Genomic DNA, 15,173 nt, shown 5'->3' on the forward strand with positions numbered 1-15,173 from the left:
AAATGTCAAGCCTTTTTTCCATCAACAGCCCCGATGAAGCCATTCCGGATGATTTATAGGACCGACGGAACTGAAGCGGCGGTTATTGCGGCTCCTCTTATTACTCCAGCAATCGCAGATACGGCCAATACTGGATTCTGTCTAAATTACCAACTGAATTAACAAAAAAATATAAAACCAAATTCCTGAATGGTGTAAGGCGATTGCTGGTCGGAGAGAAATGTAAGTCAATTTAATGCAAATTAAATAAATCTAAATTGTCGCATTCGTTGAAGTTTGAAAAATATTACCCTTAGCTAAGTGTGCGGGGTCTTAACCTCGATGCAAAAATTCTTGTATTCCCTACTTTCTGACACACAGTAAGTTGTTGCGCAATAGTTATTTTACAAAGGCGGCTATTCTTGTTTGATGATGAGGAATTCAATTTTCGCATCAAACAAGAATCTGTCTTGGTTCCCAAAATAGACGGACCAACTCCGTTCAAAGAACTCTTTGCACAAATGATCTTAAAATTGATAGAAACTGAAGCGATGAAAGCCAAATAGATCGTGCGTGTTTCGCCATTCTCTCCGCCATCGAAATTTATGTGGTGACAGGACATTTGGATGGCCGTGAGAGACACAGTCTCTGTATACTTACTTGATAGAAAATCGACTGTCTTGTTTCGTGTATTGAGCAACTCTGATGGCAAACTAACAACGCCGCCGTGTGAAAGATAACGGCCGAAAATAGACTTCCCGAATTAGATTTTTTTTTTCTTTTTTAGATTCGATCAGAAGACAAAGGAAGAGACCAGGAAGAGGAGCGGAGAATGCCATAACTCAGTCGACTTTTAATAGCAATGTTGTGTTATGCGATCAATTTTGCGCAATTGATAAATGTTACCGGTACTGTTGGTGCGGTACATCTTGAAAATGGGGCGAGATAGACCACGCCTATGTGCTTGGGTATATAAAAGGATTCGGTTTGATGCAAAACAAGAAACAGTCTACAAAATGATTGCTTCGTTATTGCTGTGCAGCTGCTTTATTGTCGTCTCTATCGTCGGACAAGAAGATGATTTCGTGTTGTATCCAGTGGCTGATTTGAGCCATCCGGAAATTCCTTATCATCACGGCCCCTTCTTACATTACTATCTTAGTATTCCACAAAATAAATTTTGGTTTTCCTGCAATAACAATTTGAAATTCTATTGGAAAATACAGAGAAACATTTCTACAAACAGCGGAACCCCTTCGTCGCCTGTACTACATCCAGCGGCCAAACTGGAATCTGCACTCAAAAAATCGCTTGTGTCTTGTCTGGTGGCCGATCTGGCGGTTCCTGTCACAACGGGAAAGTTTGTTGCGTCAGTAAGTTCATCCCACATTTCTCTGTATTAACGACGTCGACTTTTAAATTGAATGATGATTATCATTGCTGTTAATTTATCTGAACAGATGTGATCAATACTTGCGAGCGAACGGTTAGTCTCAACAACACTTACTGGCAATCTCCGTCCATTGGTGTCGGCCGTTCCTCCACTTGTGCACTGACTGTCAGTTTGGATAGTAAACAGAAGAAACCCATTTGTCAAGTCCGGTGAGTTAAAACCCGCACGTTATGTAAGAAAAGATTAATAAGTTAATTTCCATTTGTTTTTCAGTTTGGACTTTGTGTCATTCACAACTGCACAGCCAACTGACGGAACTTGTATGGACACATTTGACGTTTTCGGATCTGCAACCGTTGCACCAACAATTTGTGGAGACAACAGTGGACAGCACAGTAAGAAACTCTTACACAACTTTTGAAATTTTTGTTGTCCTAAATGTTCTGTAGTGTACCTTGACGTCTCGTCGTCTGCTGATGCTCCTACCGACATGCAACTCCTGTTCGATTTTGGAACGGAAACATGCGAGCGTTCGTGGAACATTAAAATCGCTTTGCTTCCCTGCGAGGCTTCTTATTTAGGTATCACTTTGAACAATCCAGTAATTAAATTCACAATGTTCAGTTTCAATTTTGTATGTTAAATGTCTTATAGCTCCAAAGGATTGTCTCCAGTACTTTACGTATCATACTGGAAGAGTCAGCTCTTTCAATTGGCAGGATGTCGCCAGCACAACAACTCGTCAACTTAACAACCAAAACTACAATGTTTGCTTCCGGACGGAACTAGTCTCACAAAAGGTATTCATAGTATTTGAAATATTCAGACAAAATGCAGTAAATTCCTTTTGCTACATGCTAATTTATAGAAAGCCAACCAGTTGTGTCTTTCGGTATGCTCAGTGACGAACGGTGGTGACGCCTTCTCCATAACTACACCACCGGCAATACTGGCTGCTGGCGGATTGGCTTCTGCCGGCAGCTACTACGCCGCCATCGCTGCTACACACTCAGCCGCAGGAACATTGATAAGCGATCCGCAATATACACAGCCCCAAACAGTGACGTGCCTGTACGATTTCCTTCTGATCGCCAGTGGCCGAGATCCCATCACCGGAATCGAGGCCGATCGTTTTTGTGGAAACGAATTGAATCCATCTCCGGGTTTCTTATTGGATTCAGCCACGGCTTTTATTCCTGGTTTAGCCACTAGTGTCAAAGTGTGCAGTAAGTTATAATTTGACGTTTTTATGTTTGTTTGTTTTCTGAACTCTTGACAATAATGTTTAATCGCTTTAATCTTTATTTACAGCTTCGATGAAACCATTCAGAATGACCTATCGAACCGATCACACTGAATGTGCGGTGGATTACAATCCGCCTATCATTCAAGCAATTGTCGACATAGCCAATACTGGATTTTGTCTTGTATATGAAGAAAGTTATACCTACTAACACAAATGTTGTATTGTAGAAAAAGTCTTCAAAGCTCTTCTTCTTGAAAATAAGAGCTTATGAGACATTTTTTTGTGGGAATGAACCGCTAAAATCATCTGCACCTTGCTGCTTGGTGCTTACCCTCTTTATTATTTATTGCTGTTACATTTATATATTCGTTTCTCGACTTTCAACTTAAAATAGTACCGTTATCTGTTTGTACTCTGATCGTATTACAGAACTGTAACAGTGTTCGGTGTGTAGCGGTAGCACAATATATGCAGATATATGTATATGTCAGTACTGGTATATGTATCTTAACATTTTCCTGTACTTCATTTTAAGTTGACACTATCTATCAACAGGTTTGTTTATCTCCTGCACGTCTCTCTTGCAGAAAAAAAATTTCACAAATAAAATTTCCATTACAATAACTGTTTAGTTTTTGTGTCTTTATTTTATTTCAAAATAATGTTATTTTCCCGCCAATTTTCTGAATATTTTTGAAAAAGAAAATGTTCAATTACAGTCTGGCAACGTTAGTACTTGTCGTCTGCAGAATTTGCTGCAGTGCAGTCTGCAGTGCAAGAAGAAATGCCTTCAAAAAAAAAAAAAAAAAAAAAAAAATGGAATGGAATGGAATGGAATGGAATGGAATGGAATGGAATGTCGTGCTTCGTGTATGGTGAATATTTATCTTACAAATTATGTACCAAAGTTGTAGTTATCTTCTAGACGAGAGTGTGCAACTAAATGTGTAGTACCGAACAAAAGCAAAGTGCAAACATATCAAAACGTATTCAACTAGGTTTGTTTTGAATTTTGTTGAAGAACCAAGTGTGTCCAGTACTACTCCATATAGAATAACATCCCAATGCAACCTCAAGGTAAGATTTTTCAGGCAATTGGATGTCATAATTGACGCTTATTATTATAGAAACAGAGCTCATTTTTCGTAATTCTGAAAATCCGATCCGTTTCCCTAATAGATTGATCTTGTCCTTACTTCCGGTTTCTAAATTGCTGTATAGCATAGTAGCTATTGATCTAACGTCGAAGTGAACGTGATTTCCGTTATCCTCGTAAATTTTCCGTTTGATATCACGTGTTAATAGAAAATATCCCAAAATCGTCCAAAATCTCGTTTTTTCCTGAACTAGTTCACGATTTTTCTCGATTTTGGTCAATTTTTGCATTTCGTTTAAATCTCTTCAAACTGACCCAAATTTCATGGAGATTACGATTATTTTGTCTGAATCGATGCCAGTTCAATAGTTGAAGGGTTATGACCTACTTCCGGTATTCTTCCGGGAAATATTAAATGATATACAAAGTGAACTTTGTTGTTCTATTGATTTGAAGTCTTTTCGTCGAATTTCAAAGCAAAAATTATTTCCCTTTGATTCATTGATGTTTGAATTGAATTCTTACAGAATAATTTGCGGTGATTTGTTTTAAAAAAACACACACTAGATACCGCTACTGCTTGCATGCTGATTGTGATTGTTATGGCGACTTTTGCCTTTTGGAGTTTTGGTTATGATTAAATGTAGCTACTGCAAGTTTCACCCGCAATTTTAAATTAGTTATATTCGGTAAATTCACTAATGTTTAGTAAACTGTGTAGGCCTACCAAAGTTTATTAAGTGAGTTCATGTGGTACTCGTTTTTTTGTTTTGCAGCTTTTGGAAACACGAAAGGAAACAGTAGCCAAAAGGGTAACCATCAACTCTTTCATAAAATATCGTCGTTCTGCTGAATAGCAACATCCACAACAGGTAAAACCACTAATAGCTTAGTCATAATTTTTAAATACTTCTTCACACATTTAGTAATATTCATCATAATTTATCGGTAATTTCTATTGATCTTAGTACCCCAGAATGGACATAAATTGTTTTTTTCCGAGTATGTTTTTCTACAATAAAGCATGGACAGACAAGTATTATTCTTCTTTCAGAAAGTTTAAACTTTTATTTTATGTCATAAATTGTATTTTCTTTTATAGGGGAAGCTACAAAAAACAACATGAGTAATCTTCAGGTTTATTGCAGCTACTTAGAAGAAGTCACGTGAAAAGATGCAGGATAGGGCACTAACTACCAACATATGTTCAAAACTGCTGCTGCTGCCTACAGCCACGGGCAGGAAAATTGCTCTCTTTCTTCGAATAATTGTAAGTTAAATTTTTTGTTATAACAGCTGTAGTTTCTGACAGTATTATAGATTTTCATGTTGAAAAAGTTAATTAAAGTCTAAAATAACTAAATGAATAATTTGTATGTTCTGTCTTAGGAAAGGCTGCTGCAGTCATCTAGTCTTCATCCTCCCTCGACTTATTTAGTCTTCTGGATAGCTTAGTAAAGCTGACTGGTGTTATCAATGTAACTTCTTTTTCATACATCAGTGAATGTAAATTTGGTTATTAATTTGTTTTTCTCCTTGAGTTAGCCATTTAGATAACGACCTAGAGGAGGCCGCCTACAGACAGTGAACATCCAATGATATCCGACGTCAGCATCTCTAAGAAATGGCGGTGACGTGGCTTCACGGTGACATCAAACATGTTCTACGTGGATCATCATTTATTTTTGGTATTATGTTTTTGCTTGTTAACCCGTTGGCTGCCACGCCTTTTTTTCCCTGTGTTAGCTCCTTAGCACGGGCCGCGCTGTTCGGTCTCGTGGTTTACATGCCGCGGGGTCGGACAGTCGCACCAGCCCCAGATTTGGCCGAAAGGCCCCGTTAGGCAATGCACCATAGGGACTTCCCCCTTGTCGATACGGTGATGGATTCTAGAGGTTGTGCATTCCATCTTCTCCTGTCACCGTGTCAGCCCGGACTTGTCAGCAATGGCAAGTCCCACCTTGGTCATGGATCCTTCAGACGTAGCGTGTAGAAAAGTAGAGCGCAACCTACGGGTTGTATGGCGTGGCAGCCAACGGGTTAATTATATGTGTGTGTGTTAATGTATGTTATGTTATACTTGTATGTGTAAAACGTGGTGGAATTGTGGGTGGAGGTGGGACAAATATAACACAATTCTTTACATCAATTTATGAAGTTTATTTATTACACAGTGTCTAATTACTGCGTTTAAGAGAACTCAGTGAAAGAAAGTATAACAATAACAAGCTCAATCTGGCTCCCGAGTGTCACGATTACCTATCCCAACTAATCTAAACAATAGGGTTCTTTCTTCAATATATTTTTCATTATGTGAGTCTACTTTTCTGTCTATAGCCTTCTCCTTTAATCCCAGAAAAATTTCCTTTGTGCTTTTTACTTCACTCACTTACAATGCACAACAACATACCATTTCTAGAAAATTAAGCTTATTAAATTAACATTATAATAATTAAAGCATTCTCTCAAAGCAATCTTGTTTCCTTGTCTGGTTTCACCACTGGAACTCCACCATTCCAGTCAGAAACCTAAATAGAATAAAAATGTTACTGCCAGCTAAAATGAACAAGACAATTTAAAGCCACTTGACTTAAGTATTAACGAGAACTACATTCATAAAAAACTTAAAAGGAAAAAGTGTTTCTCATTCTTCGCTCAACTAGCTCATCTTTACAAATACTCAAACCAAAACACGTTGATAAAGTTCTCATCACAATAAGCTGGAGAAAATGGCGATAGATTCTAAATATTATTTGCCACGACCACTGTGATTTACGCGGATTTACGATACTGAAAAATACTGAACTCTAAAAATCGAGATTTAATTAAAAAACTGAAAGGCGTCTCTTTGTCCACCGAGGAACGCAAAGCAAAAACAATTTAGACAACGGATTTCGGAAGTCGGAAAAAATGTCTCTACTTCTTGTCACTGTCAGCATAGCAATGTATTAACCCACGTTCTCTCATTGTGTCTCTGATACTTGATAACTGCATGAACGAGGAAGCTCAAATCGAATTAAAAGTCTCATGTTGATGACTGACTGGCAACACAAGCCAAGACATTTTTACGAGGTTGGCTTGTCCTTCGATCTACTGCCCAAAAAATGAACTAATCCCACAAAATGACTAACATCATTACGAGAGTTGCATCCCTCCAACACAATCATAAAAAAATCTAACTGGAATAGACAACTTTCTTCACGATAGCTTTCGCTGGCACGACGGGTGATTTCCTTACTTCGTTACCTCTTGCTCATCGAGAAGGCCTTCATTGCACGTCGATTTTTATTCTCCAAGCTCAGGAAAGTCAATTGCTGCATTGTTATTTAGACTGCTAACCGGCATTCCACTTCTGATAATTGTGGAGGACAACGACGCGCCAGGAGGTTCAATAATCCAAGCGATCTTGATGAAAATTTCCTCCGTTCAATAAATTGTGGGGAGCTTGTAGAACGTATTCGGAGGAAAAAGTACTCGATTAACCTGATTTTCAGTGCCAGCAATAGTAGTAACAGCGAGTTTCGAAACAACGACAGTAAAAGCCGTAACAATATCCCTAATAATGAAGAAAAAAGAAAATTTTAAAGTAAAAACAACAAATTTTGTAGAATTCTTTCTTCTTACATAAAGTCGGAGTGACGGCAGTGGTAGCAACCTCCACCGTGGAAGATGTAGCAGTTACGTCAAACATTAAGGTCCCAACAACGAATGTAATTGTTGTTCAGGTTTGTTACTGCCTTCTGGCGGGTTGGCAAGAGCCAGCATCTAGACCATAAGATGTTTTGAATTGCAGCCAGTTGAGGGTAAGAGAATCACCTTGCAGAATCTCAACATGATATACCTTCTGGTGTCAAAGTCCCCTGCATCAATGGTTTACCCTGCTGTTGTGCTAAATTGGGCTGTCATTGTAGGTGACTCTGTCGGTAATAGGTGATTTTTTTTTTAAATCTGTGAAGAATAAATGTCAGTAGAGTGAGTCACCGAGAATCTGAGACTTCTATTGAGAATAAAATAATTGAACCCTGAATCTATTCAAGTCTATCTATTGACATCACATGAGTAACAAAAGGAGCTCGCAAACAACTAGCACCAACTTCACTTGCAGTAAGGGTTAGGTTACCCTTCTTCATGTTTCTTTATCTGTACAATTCAACCAAATGTTCATTAGCTATGGATTCAGAATGAGATAAAAATGTTTTCCATTACCTGGTGCTTTAGACGGTCAGTACATTGGACATGATATAATTTGTTTTAGAACCATCTGCTCTTCCTGTCTTCCAATCCAAGGAGTCCTGGGCTGTTTCAAACCTTTAGAACCTTGACTGCTTTTTTCAGCCACATGTTGGGGGGCACGGGCACCTAATGAATATCACAGAATCTACGATTGGGCAATCGAGAAGTTATAGAGAAAAGAAGACTGGCCTTGATTGGACATAATTGGTAATATACTCACTATAACCTATAACTTTTCAATGGATGAAACTGTTATACAAAACTATGCTGAGTTGGCAAGCAGTACACTTCACGGTCGTCGCTAATGCAACGTCAGCCTGACGTTGAAGTTTGACACTTAACGTAGGTACAATCCTTTGTTCGAGAGCTGTCTGCTTCTCGCAACGCAATGGACTCCGCAACGTCCGCATTGGATTTGCATTGGACGTTGCGGAGTGCATTCACTTCGACCAATCGAAATCATTTTTGTCTTTTTCCTACAGCACCACCACATGGGGCGAGCCAAATAAAAATCTGCTGTTCACGGCACCCCTTCACACAGCAACGGGCCGCTAGGGTTGTCGGCTTGACCCATACCTTTAGATTCTAATAATAAGGTCAACACCAAAATACCTTTACAGAATCTACGGGAAATCATTATTCCCTATTAATTATTTGCCATTGCTATAATCCCATTTGTACCGGTGTGTTAAAGGCGGTTAAAGGTTACTAATTTTGTTTAGAAATGTGAAGGACTAAATATACTTATATACCTAGCACAGTTGGGAAAACAGCACGAAGGCAAAACATTTCAAAGCTGGAGTGGTTTGAAATCTACAGTCGGATTACACATGATGGTATCGAATTAGCCTACACGTAAGTAAAAATTAATGTATTTTGAAAAGAAAATTTGTGAACCCCCTTTTCCTCTGGTATACCGCACCAGCTGATTAGAGTGGTCTTTAGGCTACCCGAAAGACACACGAATTGTTATTTTTACCACAGACATGTTCGGAGATTCGGGTCTTATTGCTGCCCATGCAGGCCACATATCCGGTATTAATTGGCAGCCCGGCTAGCAGAATTTATCGTTTTTCATTCAACCAGCTGATTATTCATTCTACGTCATCGACAGTGGACGAGCGGATGCTTTCTATATAGTAGCCCGAAGTCGGAAGTCGATCCAGCTGATTGGGAGAAACTAAAAATCGCTAAAAATAGTTGTTGTCAATGACAAAAATAACTCTTAGGGTAAATAATAAGACACCAAGTGGGAAACAAATTTGTGCCGAGTAATGTAGGCTACTTGCCGTAAAGGGAGAGGTCTTTGTATAAAGACGGCTGAATCACTTAGACTCCTTTCTTGAAAAGTTCTGCCCTTCACGGTCGCTAAATTCAAAGCCAAAACGATTTGGCAACCTTTAGTCCCGCATTTGCGATGTAGTCCCTTCTGCGCCAATGTGCAATTTCATGTAGATATGTCATCACCGTGGGGTCACTCGGTGTTACTTCTGTCCGGTTTGACCGATCAGTCCGTTGAGATCTGAAAACGAAAGATGCTGATGCACTATAAGATCCTTTTGTGTTTTGTTCAATGTTTTGCATAGCATTCCGACTCTCTGATCCTACATTTGTAGCTGTGTGTAGCTTACATCTGCAGGATTTTGGAAAGGGAAATTAATTGGTTTCCTTTGTTGTATGGGCTTAGTACCAGCACACTTATGGTTTGGAAATAATGGTTTTTGTTTTCTTGCGATAATCCATCAAGTTCCGGCCGTATCACGTCCAGTATGTGTATAAATGCTCGGTCGTGTTCATCGTCGGGATTCACAGAATATTCTCTTCCTGCTCCGAGAGGTTCTAGCTATTATAGCTTACTTTTTTTCCAGCAGGTAAGTAACAAAATAATAACCTACGTACAATACGTGTTCAAATTTATTTGAATCAAAACCCAGTTCATTTTATCATGTTTTACTGTTAACACATTATTCAGATATTGACAAAATGAAGTTAGCTCTCAGCTTTTTCTTGGCCGTTCTTGTGGTTATGTCTCATCAGCAGTTTCAGCGCAATCCCTATCATATGATGTTTGACGCGTTTCCTTGGCTGTCGCCATTGCCGCGCTACCCAGTCAACCCCGCGTTCTACTACGACTATGAAACAGCAACAGTATCTATACCATCAAATCTAAAAGTTCGTTTATCGCTCTCCAATGCTTGCTGTCACTTATCGTGTTATTGCGCAGAAATTCTCTACGATTTGATTTATAAACACTCCGGCATCACTTTAGACAATTCCGTAAATATCTGATAACGCCGTTAAATTTGTCTTTCTCTATATAGAACGACGACGTTTATCCAGTTGAAAATAATCGCAACGTTTTCAGCCCCGAAGACGAAGGGGAAGAATACGCCGACACCCAATCGAGGGTCAAGGGATTCAGTCTCAACCGGCCTCGGCCTTCTTCCCAGCAAGACGACGACCAGCAAAATAATGCCCGTTTTTTGTACAACATCGATACTACTACTGCAAGGCCTTACAATCATCCTTTTTTTAAAACGGCGACGTTTACGTCCACCGTTACTTTAAGCCTTAATTCAATTCAAAATTGTGTTCCCGCAAACGAAGTTATTGCTAACGTTCAACCTTGTCAACCAAATCAACAAGCTATTGTCGGTCGCAGAAGACGTGACAACGTAATAGACGACTTTTCCTATTTACCGGAAGACACTCAATTTCCTCCTATCAATCCTTCTAATACATTCAAGTAAGTATATTGAAAGTTGATAGACAATCCCGAAACATGATACGCATACTAATTAAATAATACTGTTTGCATTTCCTTTTATATGTATAGTTTGATGCCAACTGTACTTTCGAATTTAAATGATGACAATTTAGACCTACTTTCGTCGTCTATGAACGACATTGACCTTCCGAATCTTTCAAGATCCGAAGACGACCAGCACAATTTCAGAGAGAAAAGATTTTTTATTAACAAAAACCGATTTGTTGCATTGTCAGTTTCCACGAGTTTTGTATTTGTAAATTCTACTATTCGCGCGACGGTCAATCTCCTTAACCCAGTTCCAGCTCCAGGTGCAGGTCCATGTGTACCTGTACCAGCAATACCTGCACCAGTAGCTCCAGCAGTTCCAGTAACGTGCGTTGGATGTTTACCCCCAGATTTCGTTGTATGCCCTCCCCCTGTCGCTGGATAAGAGGTGTTTATACTTGAGAATTTTAGCAATTTAGTTTAGTGTTTTCCGCAATTTGCTTTCTTAAAGAATCACTATATAACGTGTAGCCTATAAACAGCTTGATTATTCCTATGTTATTGTTGTACCACAGTATAGGTCTTCGTTTGATTTAATAACTTTAACTGTAAGTTACAGTTAATGTTTCGTCGAAGACCTATACTGTGGTATATAGCTAGGCTCTGCCACACAAGAAATACACAGTAGTTTAAGGACGCGGAGATACTTTTTATTCCTCGTGTTTTGTAATGTTTCTATATCTTGTCCAATCTTGTCTGTCTTTCTGTATTAGGTCTATATAGTACACATGCACTACCGTCGACTACCGTATATTGTTCGCTGATTGGCATTATTTTAATGAGAGTCCGGATAGTATTTTGTGTTAGTATTGATGCGCGTTTTATTTTGGGCAGCACGCATTAATTGCGAAATTTACTATATGAATGACATTGACCTTCCGAATCTTTCAAGATCCGAAGACGACCAGCACAATTTTAGAGAGAAAAGATTTTTGAGTAACAAAAACCGATTTGTTGGATTGTCAGTTTCCACGAGTTTTGTATTTGTAAACTCCACTACTCTCGCAACGGTCAATCTCCTTACCCCACGACAACAAGCTGTGGGGCTGCAAGGTCCATGTAGGCCTAACAACCCAAATTTTCGAAGATGCATTTTATGTTTACCCCCAGGCTTTACTGTATACCCTGCTGCCCCTCGCCCTGGATAAGCGGTGTTACTCTATATTACCCTATCAGAGCTGCTGTAGGGTAATATACTTGAAGCAAGTATTTATAATAGGCAACTGTCTTCCATAATTTGCATTCTTCAAGAATCTAGATGCTTACATTTAAAGTTAAGTGGCTTTACCAAAAATCGACCGTATACATTGAGGGTTTTGCATTGTGCAGTTTAAGATCGTCATCATTGGCGTATATGCTTCGGACATCGGCGAGGAGAGACCGGGCCAGCACTTTGCTAATATTTCTTTTTCATCTTTCGCATCAAAATGAATCCGTTTAACGTTTTGGTGACTGCTATCTCTTGAATAACTATATACTATATAAGTTATTTATTCTTCCTTATACTATAGCCTGTAGTTATGCTCCTTGCGCATGGATCCTTCTCTTAATTTGCTAATTACAACACATTGGATACAGCCTGTGAATACGTTGAAACTCTGCTGTTGTCGGCTGTTGTACCACATTACAAATAAATCGCAAATAAATTCACGAATGCTTGTACCGATAGTAATTTAAAAGTATAGGCTACATCCAATTCCAGCAATGGTTAGGTCTATATAACATAAAATGTTTAGATTTTGTACCATGCTTTATTATCGGACTCAATTTGTGCGTTCGCTGCCGTTCGCTGCGTACCATGTTGATCAGTAAACCAGCACCTGTATGGCAAGTACTTAGTGCCATTTCTCGACCCCCCCCCCCCCCCAACCAGCTATTAAGCATCACCCAACCTTATTGTTCCCAACTATGTTACCAATCCCCCCGCTATCATCATTGAGCGGCAATATCGCTTAAGGTGACTACTTGGAAACCATAAAAGGCGACTTACCCTAGACGGGATAGGTGTTCAGGGGGTGCAAAACAATAACGTGACAGGAAATCCTCCAATAATATGTCGTTCCGCCGCGGGTTGGGTTGCTTGACCTATTCTGGTAAGTGCTCTAGAAGGATTCTTTGACTTCCGGTTGTTTGGCGCAGGATCGATAAAAAGAGCACATAAAAAGGAGTTGTTTTCTAAAGAAAAATTAAGGTCACAAAAGTAAATGAATTCCGTTTAATTCAAAAGGTGATTCTTACCATGTTTGGCATATCCTGCAATTTGTTGTGAGCGATTTCAATTTGGAAACTGCGTCGTAGTCTTAATTCGTATCGAATGAATACCAAGCGTGTTCTTCCATTTCATCTGTTCGATAACAGCCATAGTGAATAAGGAATTCAATCGTTTTATTGAGTTAACTCCAAATATCACATTAGGCCTACTAACTGAAACAATCAATCAACTGCATTAAATAAAGAGTGACAAGAGCCAAAAACCAGCTCACAAGGAAGCATAATCAAGAAGTGCATTTGCTGAAAGCGGCAAAAAGGGTTGCAAGGAATCAATTCAAGATCACGCAGTTTTGGTTATGATTAAATGTAGCTACTACAAGTTTTTCCAGATATTTTAAATTAATTATATGGGGTAAATTCACTATTGTTTAGTAAACTGTGTAGGCCTACCAAAGTTTATTAAGTGAGTTCATGTGGTACTCGTTTTTTTGTTTTGCAGCTTTTGGAAACACGAAAGGAAACAGTAGCCAAAAGGGAAAATAAGTCCACCATCACCTCTTTCATAAAATATCGTAGTTCTGCTAAATAGCAACATCCACAACAGGTAAAACCACTAATAGCTTAGTGGTCTTTAGTTGCCACTTCTGATAATTGTGGAGGACAACGACGCGCCAGGAGGTTCAATAATCCAAGCGATCTTGATGAAAATTTCCTCCGTTCAATAAATTGTGGGGAGCTTGTAGAACGTAGTCGGAGGAAAAAGTACTAGATTAACCTGATTGTCAGTGCCAGAAATTGTAGTAACAGCGAGTTTCGAAACAACGACAGTAAAAGCCGTAACAATTTCCCTAATAATGAAGAAAAAAGAAAATTTTAAAGTAAAAACAACAAATTTTGTAGAATTCTTTCTTCTTACATAAAGTCGGAGTGACGGCAGTTGTAGCAACCTCCACCGTGGAAGATGTAGCAGTTGCGTCAAACATTAAGGTTCCAACAACGAATGTAATTGTTGTTCAGGTTTGTTACTGCCTTCTGGCGGGTTGGCAAGAGCCAGCATCTAGACCATAAGATGTTTTGAATTGCAGCCAGTTGAGGGTAAGAGAATCACCTTGCAGAATCTCAACATGATATACCTTCTGGTGTCAAAGTCCCCTGCATCAATGGTTTACCCTGCTGTTGTGCTAAATTGGGCTGTCATTGTAGGTGACTCTGTTGGTAATAGGTGATTTTTTTTTATCTGTAAAGAATAAATGTCAGTAGAGTGAGTCACTGAGAATCTGAGACTGCTATTGAGAATAAAATAAATGAACCCTGAATCTATTCAAGAGTCCATTGCAAAATTACCTCAAGTATGAGTGACGATTTTCCAGGGTCCAGCTATTAATCCGCATTACTTGACATCACACGAGTAACAAAAGGAGCTCGCAAACAACTAGCACCAACTTCACTTGCAGTAAGGGTTAGGTTACCCTTCTTCATGTTTCTATATCTGTACAATTCAATCAAATGTTCATTAGCTATGGATTCAGAATGAGGTAAAAATGTTTTCCATTACCTGGTGCTTTAGACGGTCAGTACATTGGACATGATATAATATGTTTTAGAACCATCTGCTCTTTATGCCTTCCAATCCAAGGAGTCCTGGGCTGTTTCAAACCTTTAGAACCTTGACTGCTTTTTTCAGCCACATGTTGGGGGGCACGGGCACCTAATGAATATCACAGAATCTACGATTGGGCAATCGAAAAGTTATAGAGAAAAGAAGACTGGCCTTGATTGGACATAATTGGTAATATACTCACTATAGCCTATAACTTTTCAATGGATGAAACTGTTATACAAAACTATGCTGAGTTGGCAAGCAGTACACTTCACGGTCGTCGCTAATGCAACGTCAGCCTGACGTTGAAGTTTGACACTTAACGTAGGTACAATCCTTTGTTCGAGAGCTGTCTGCTTCTCGCAACGCAATGGACTCCGCAACGTCCGCATTGGATTTGCATTGGACGTTGCGGAGTGCATTCACTTCGACCAATCGAAATCATTTTTGTCTTTTTCCTACAGCACCACCACATGGGGCGAGCCAAATAAAAATCTGCTGTTCACGGCACCCCTTCACACTGCAACGCGCCGCTAGGGTGTCGATTTGACCCATATTTTTAGATACTAATAATTAGGTCTATACCAAAAAACCTTTACA

At 39.2% G+C, this 15,173-nt stretch overlaps 2 protein-coding genes and 3 long non-coding RNA genes across 6 annotated transcripts; 3 read left to right on the forward strand and 2 right to left on the reverse strand.

The window, feature by feature from the left end:
• The first annotated feature begins 114 nt into the window (after nucleotides 1–114).
• LOC124316273 lies at nucleotides 115–3,103 on the forward strand. The gene is made up of 9 exons (XM_046782118.1): nucleotides 115–222; nucleotides 767–1,140; nucleotides 1,206–1,352; nucleotides 1,440–1,581; nucleotides 1,646–1,767; nucleotides 1,822–1,953; nucleotides 2,027–2,172; nucleotides 2,241–2,598; nucleotides 2,684–3,103. Exons 2-9 carry the CDS (start codon nucleotides 879–881, stop codon nucleotides 2,824–2,826), a joined length of 1,452 nt encoding a protein of 483 aa, XP_046638074.1. The 5' UTR covers nucleotides 115–222; nucleotides 767–878; the 3' UTR covers nucleotides 2,827–3,103.
• Nucleotides 3,104–3,371: 268 nt separating this feature from the next.
• LOC124316640 lies at nucleotides 3,372–5,792 on the forward strand. Of its 2 annotated transcripts, none has more exons than XR_006911899.1 (6): nucleotides 3,372–3,695; nucleotides 4,491–4,586; nucleotides 4,683–4,750; nucleotides 4,817–4,984; nucleotides 5,104–5,192; nucleotides 5,260–5,792. It is a non-coding gene; the product is annotated as an uncharacterized LOC124316640 (long non-coding RNA). The 2 variants fall into 2 exon arrangements; XR_006911900.1 differs by lacking the exon at nucleotides 3,372–3,695 and adding an exon at nucleotides 4,216–4,403.
• An 87-nt stretch (nucleotides 5,793–5,879) lies between these two features.
• On the reverse strand, nucleotides 5,880–14,949 carry LOC124316634. Its single transcript, XR_006911886.1, has 8 exons — nucleotides 14,776–14,949; nucleotides 14,529–14,700; nucleotides 14,318–14,462; nucleotides 7,556–7,662; nucleotides 7,339–7,479; nucleotides 7,198–7,270; nucleotides 6,961–7,119; nucleotides 5,880–6,242 (listed from the first exon to the last, which is right to left on the reverse strand). It is a non-coding gene; the product is annotated as an uncharacterized LOC124316634 (long non-coding RNA).
• Nucleotides 7,742–8,374, reverse strand: LOC124316659. The gene is made up of 3 exons (XR_006911923.1): nucleotides 8,168–8,374; nucleotides 7,921–8,092; nucleotides 7,742–7,854 (listed from the first exon to the last, which is right to left on the reverse strand). It is a non-coding gene; the product is annotated as an uncharacterized LOC124316659 (long non-coding RNA).
• On the forward strand, nucleotides 9,693–11,482 carry LOC124316431. The gene is made up of 4 exons (XM_046782370.1): nucleotides 9,693–9,818; nucleotides 9,920–10,119; nucleotides 10,269–10,693; nucleotides 10,784–11,482. The coding sequence occupies exons 2-4, from the start codon at nucleotides 9,931–9,933 to the stop codon at nucleotides 11,145–11,147; spliced, it is 978 nt and encodes a 325-aa protein (XP_046638326.1). The 5' UTR covers nucleotides 9,693–9,818; nucleotides 9,920–9,930; the 3' UTR covers nucleotides 11,148–11,482.
• Nucleotides 14,950–15,173: the final 224 nt, after the last annotated feature.

The sequence above is a fragment of the Daphnia pulicaria genome, chromosome 12, assembly GCF_021234035.1.
Source record: "Daphnia pulicaria isolate SC F1-1A chromosome 12, SC_F0-13Bv2, whole genome shotgun sequence".
In the NCBI taxonomy this organism is placed as follows: domain Eukaryota; kingdom Metazoa; phylum Arthropoda; class Branchiopoda; order Diplostraca; family Daphniidae; genus Daphnia; species Daphnia pulicaria.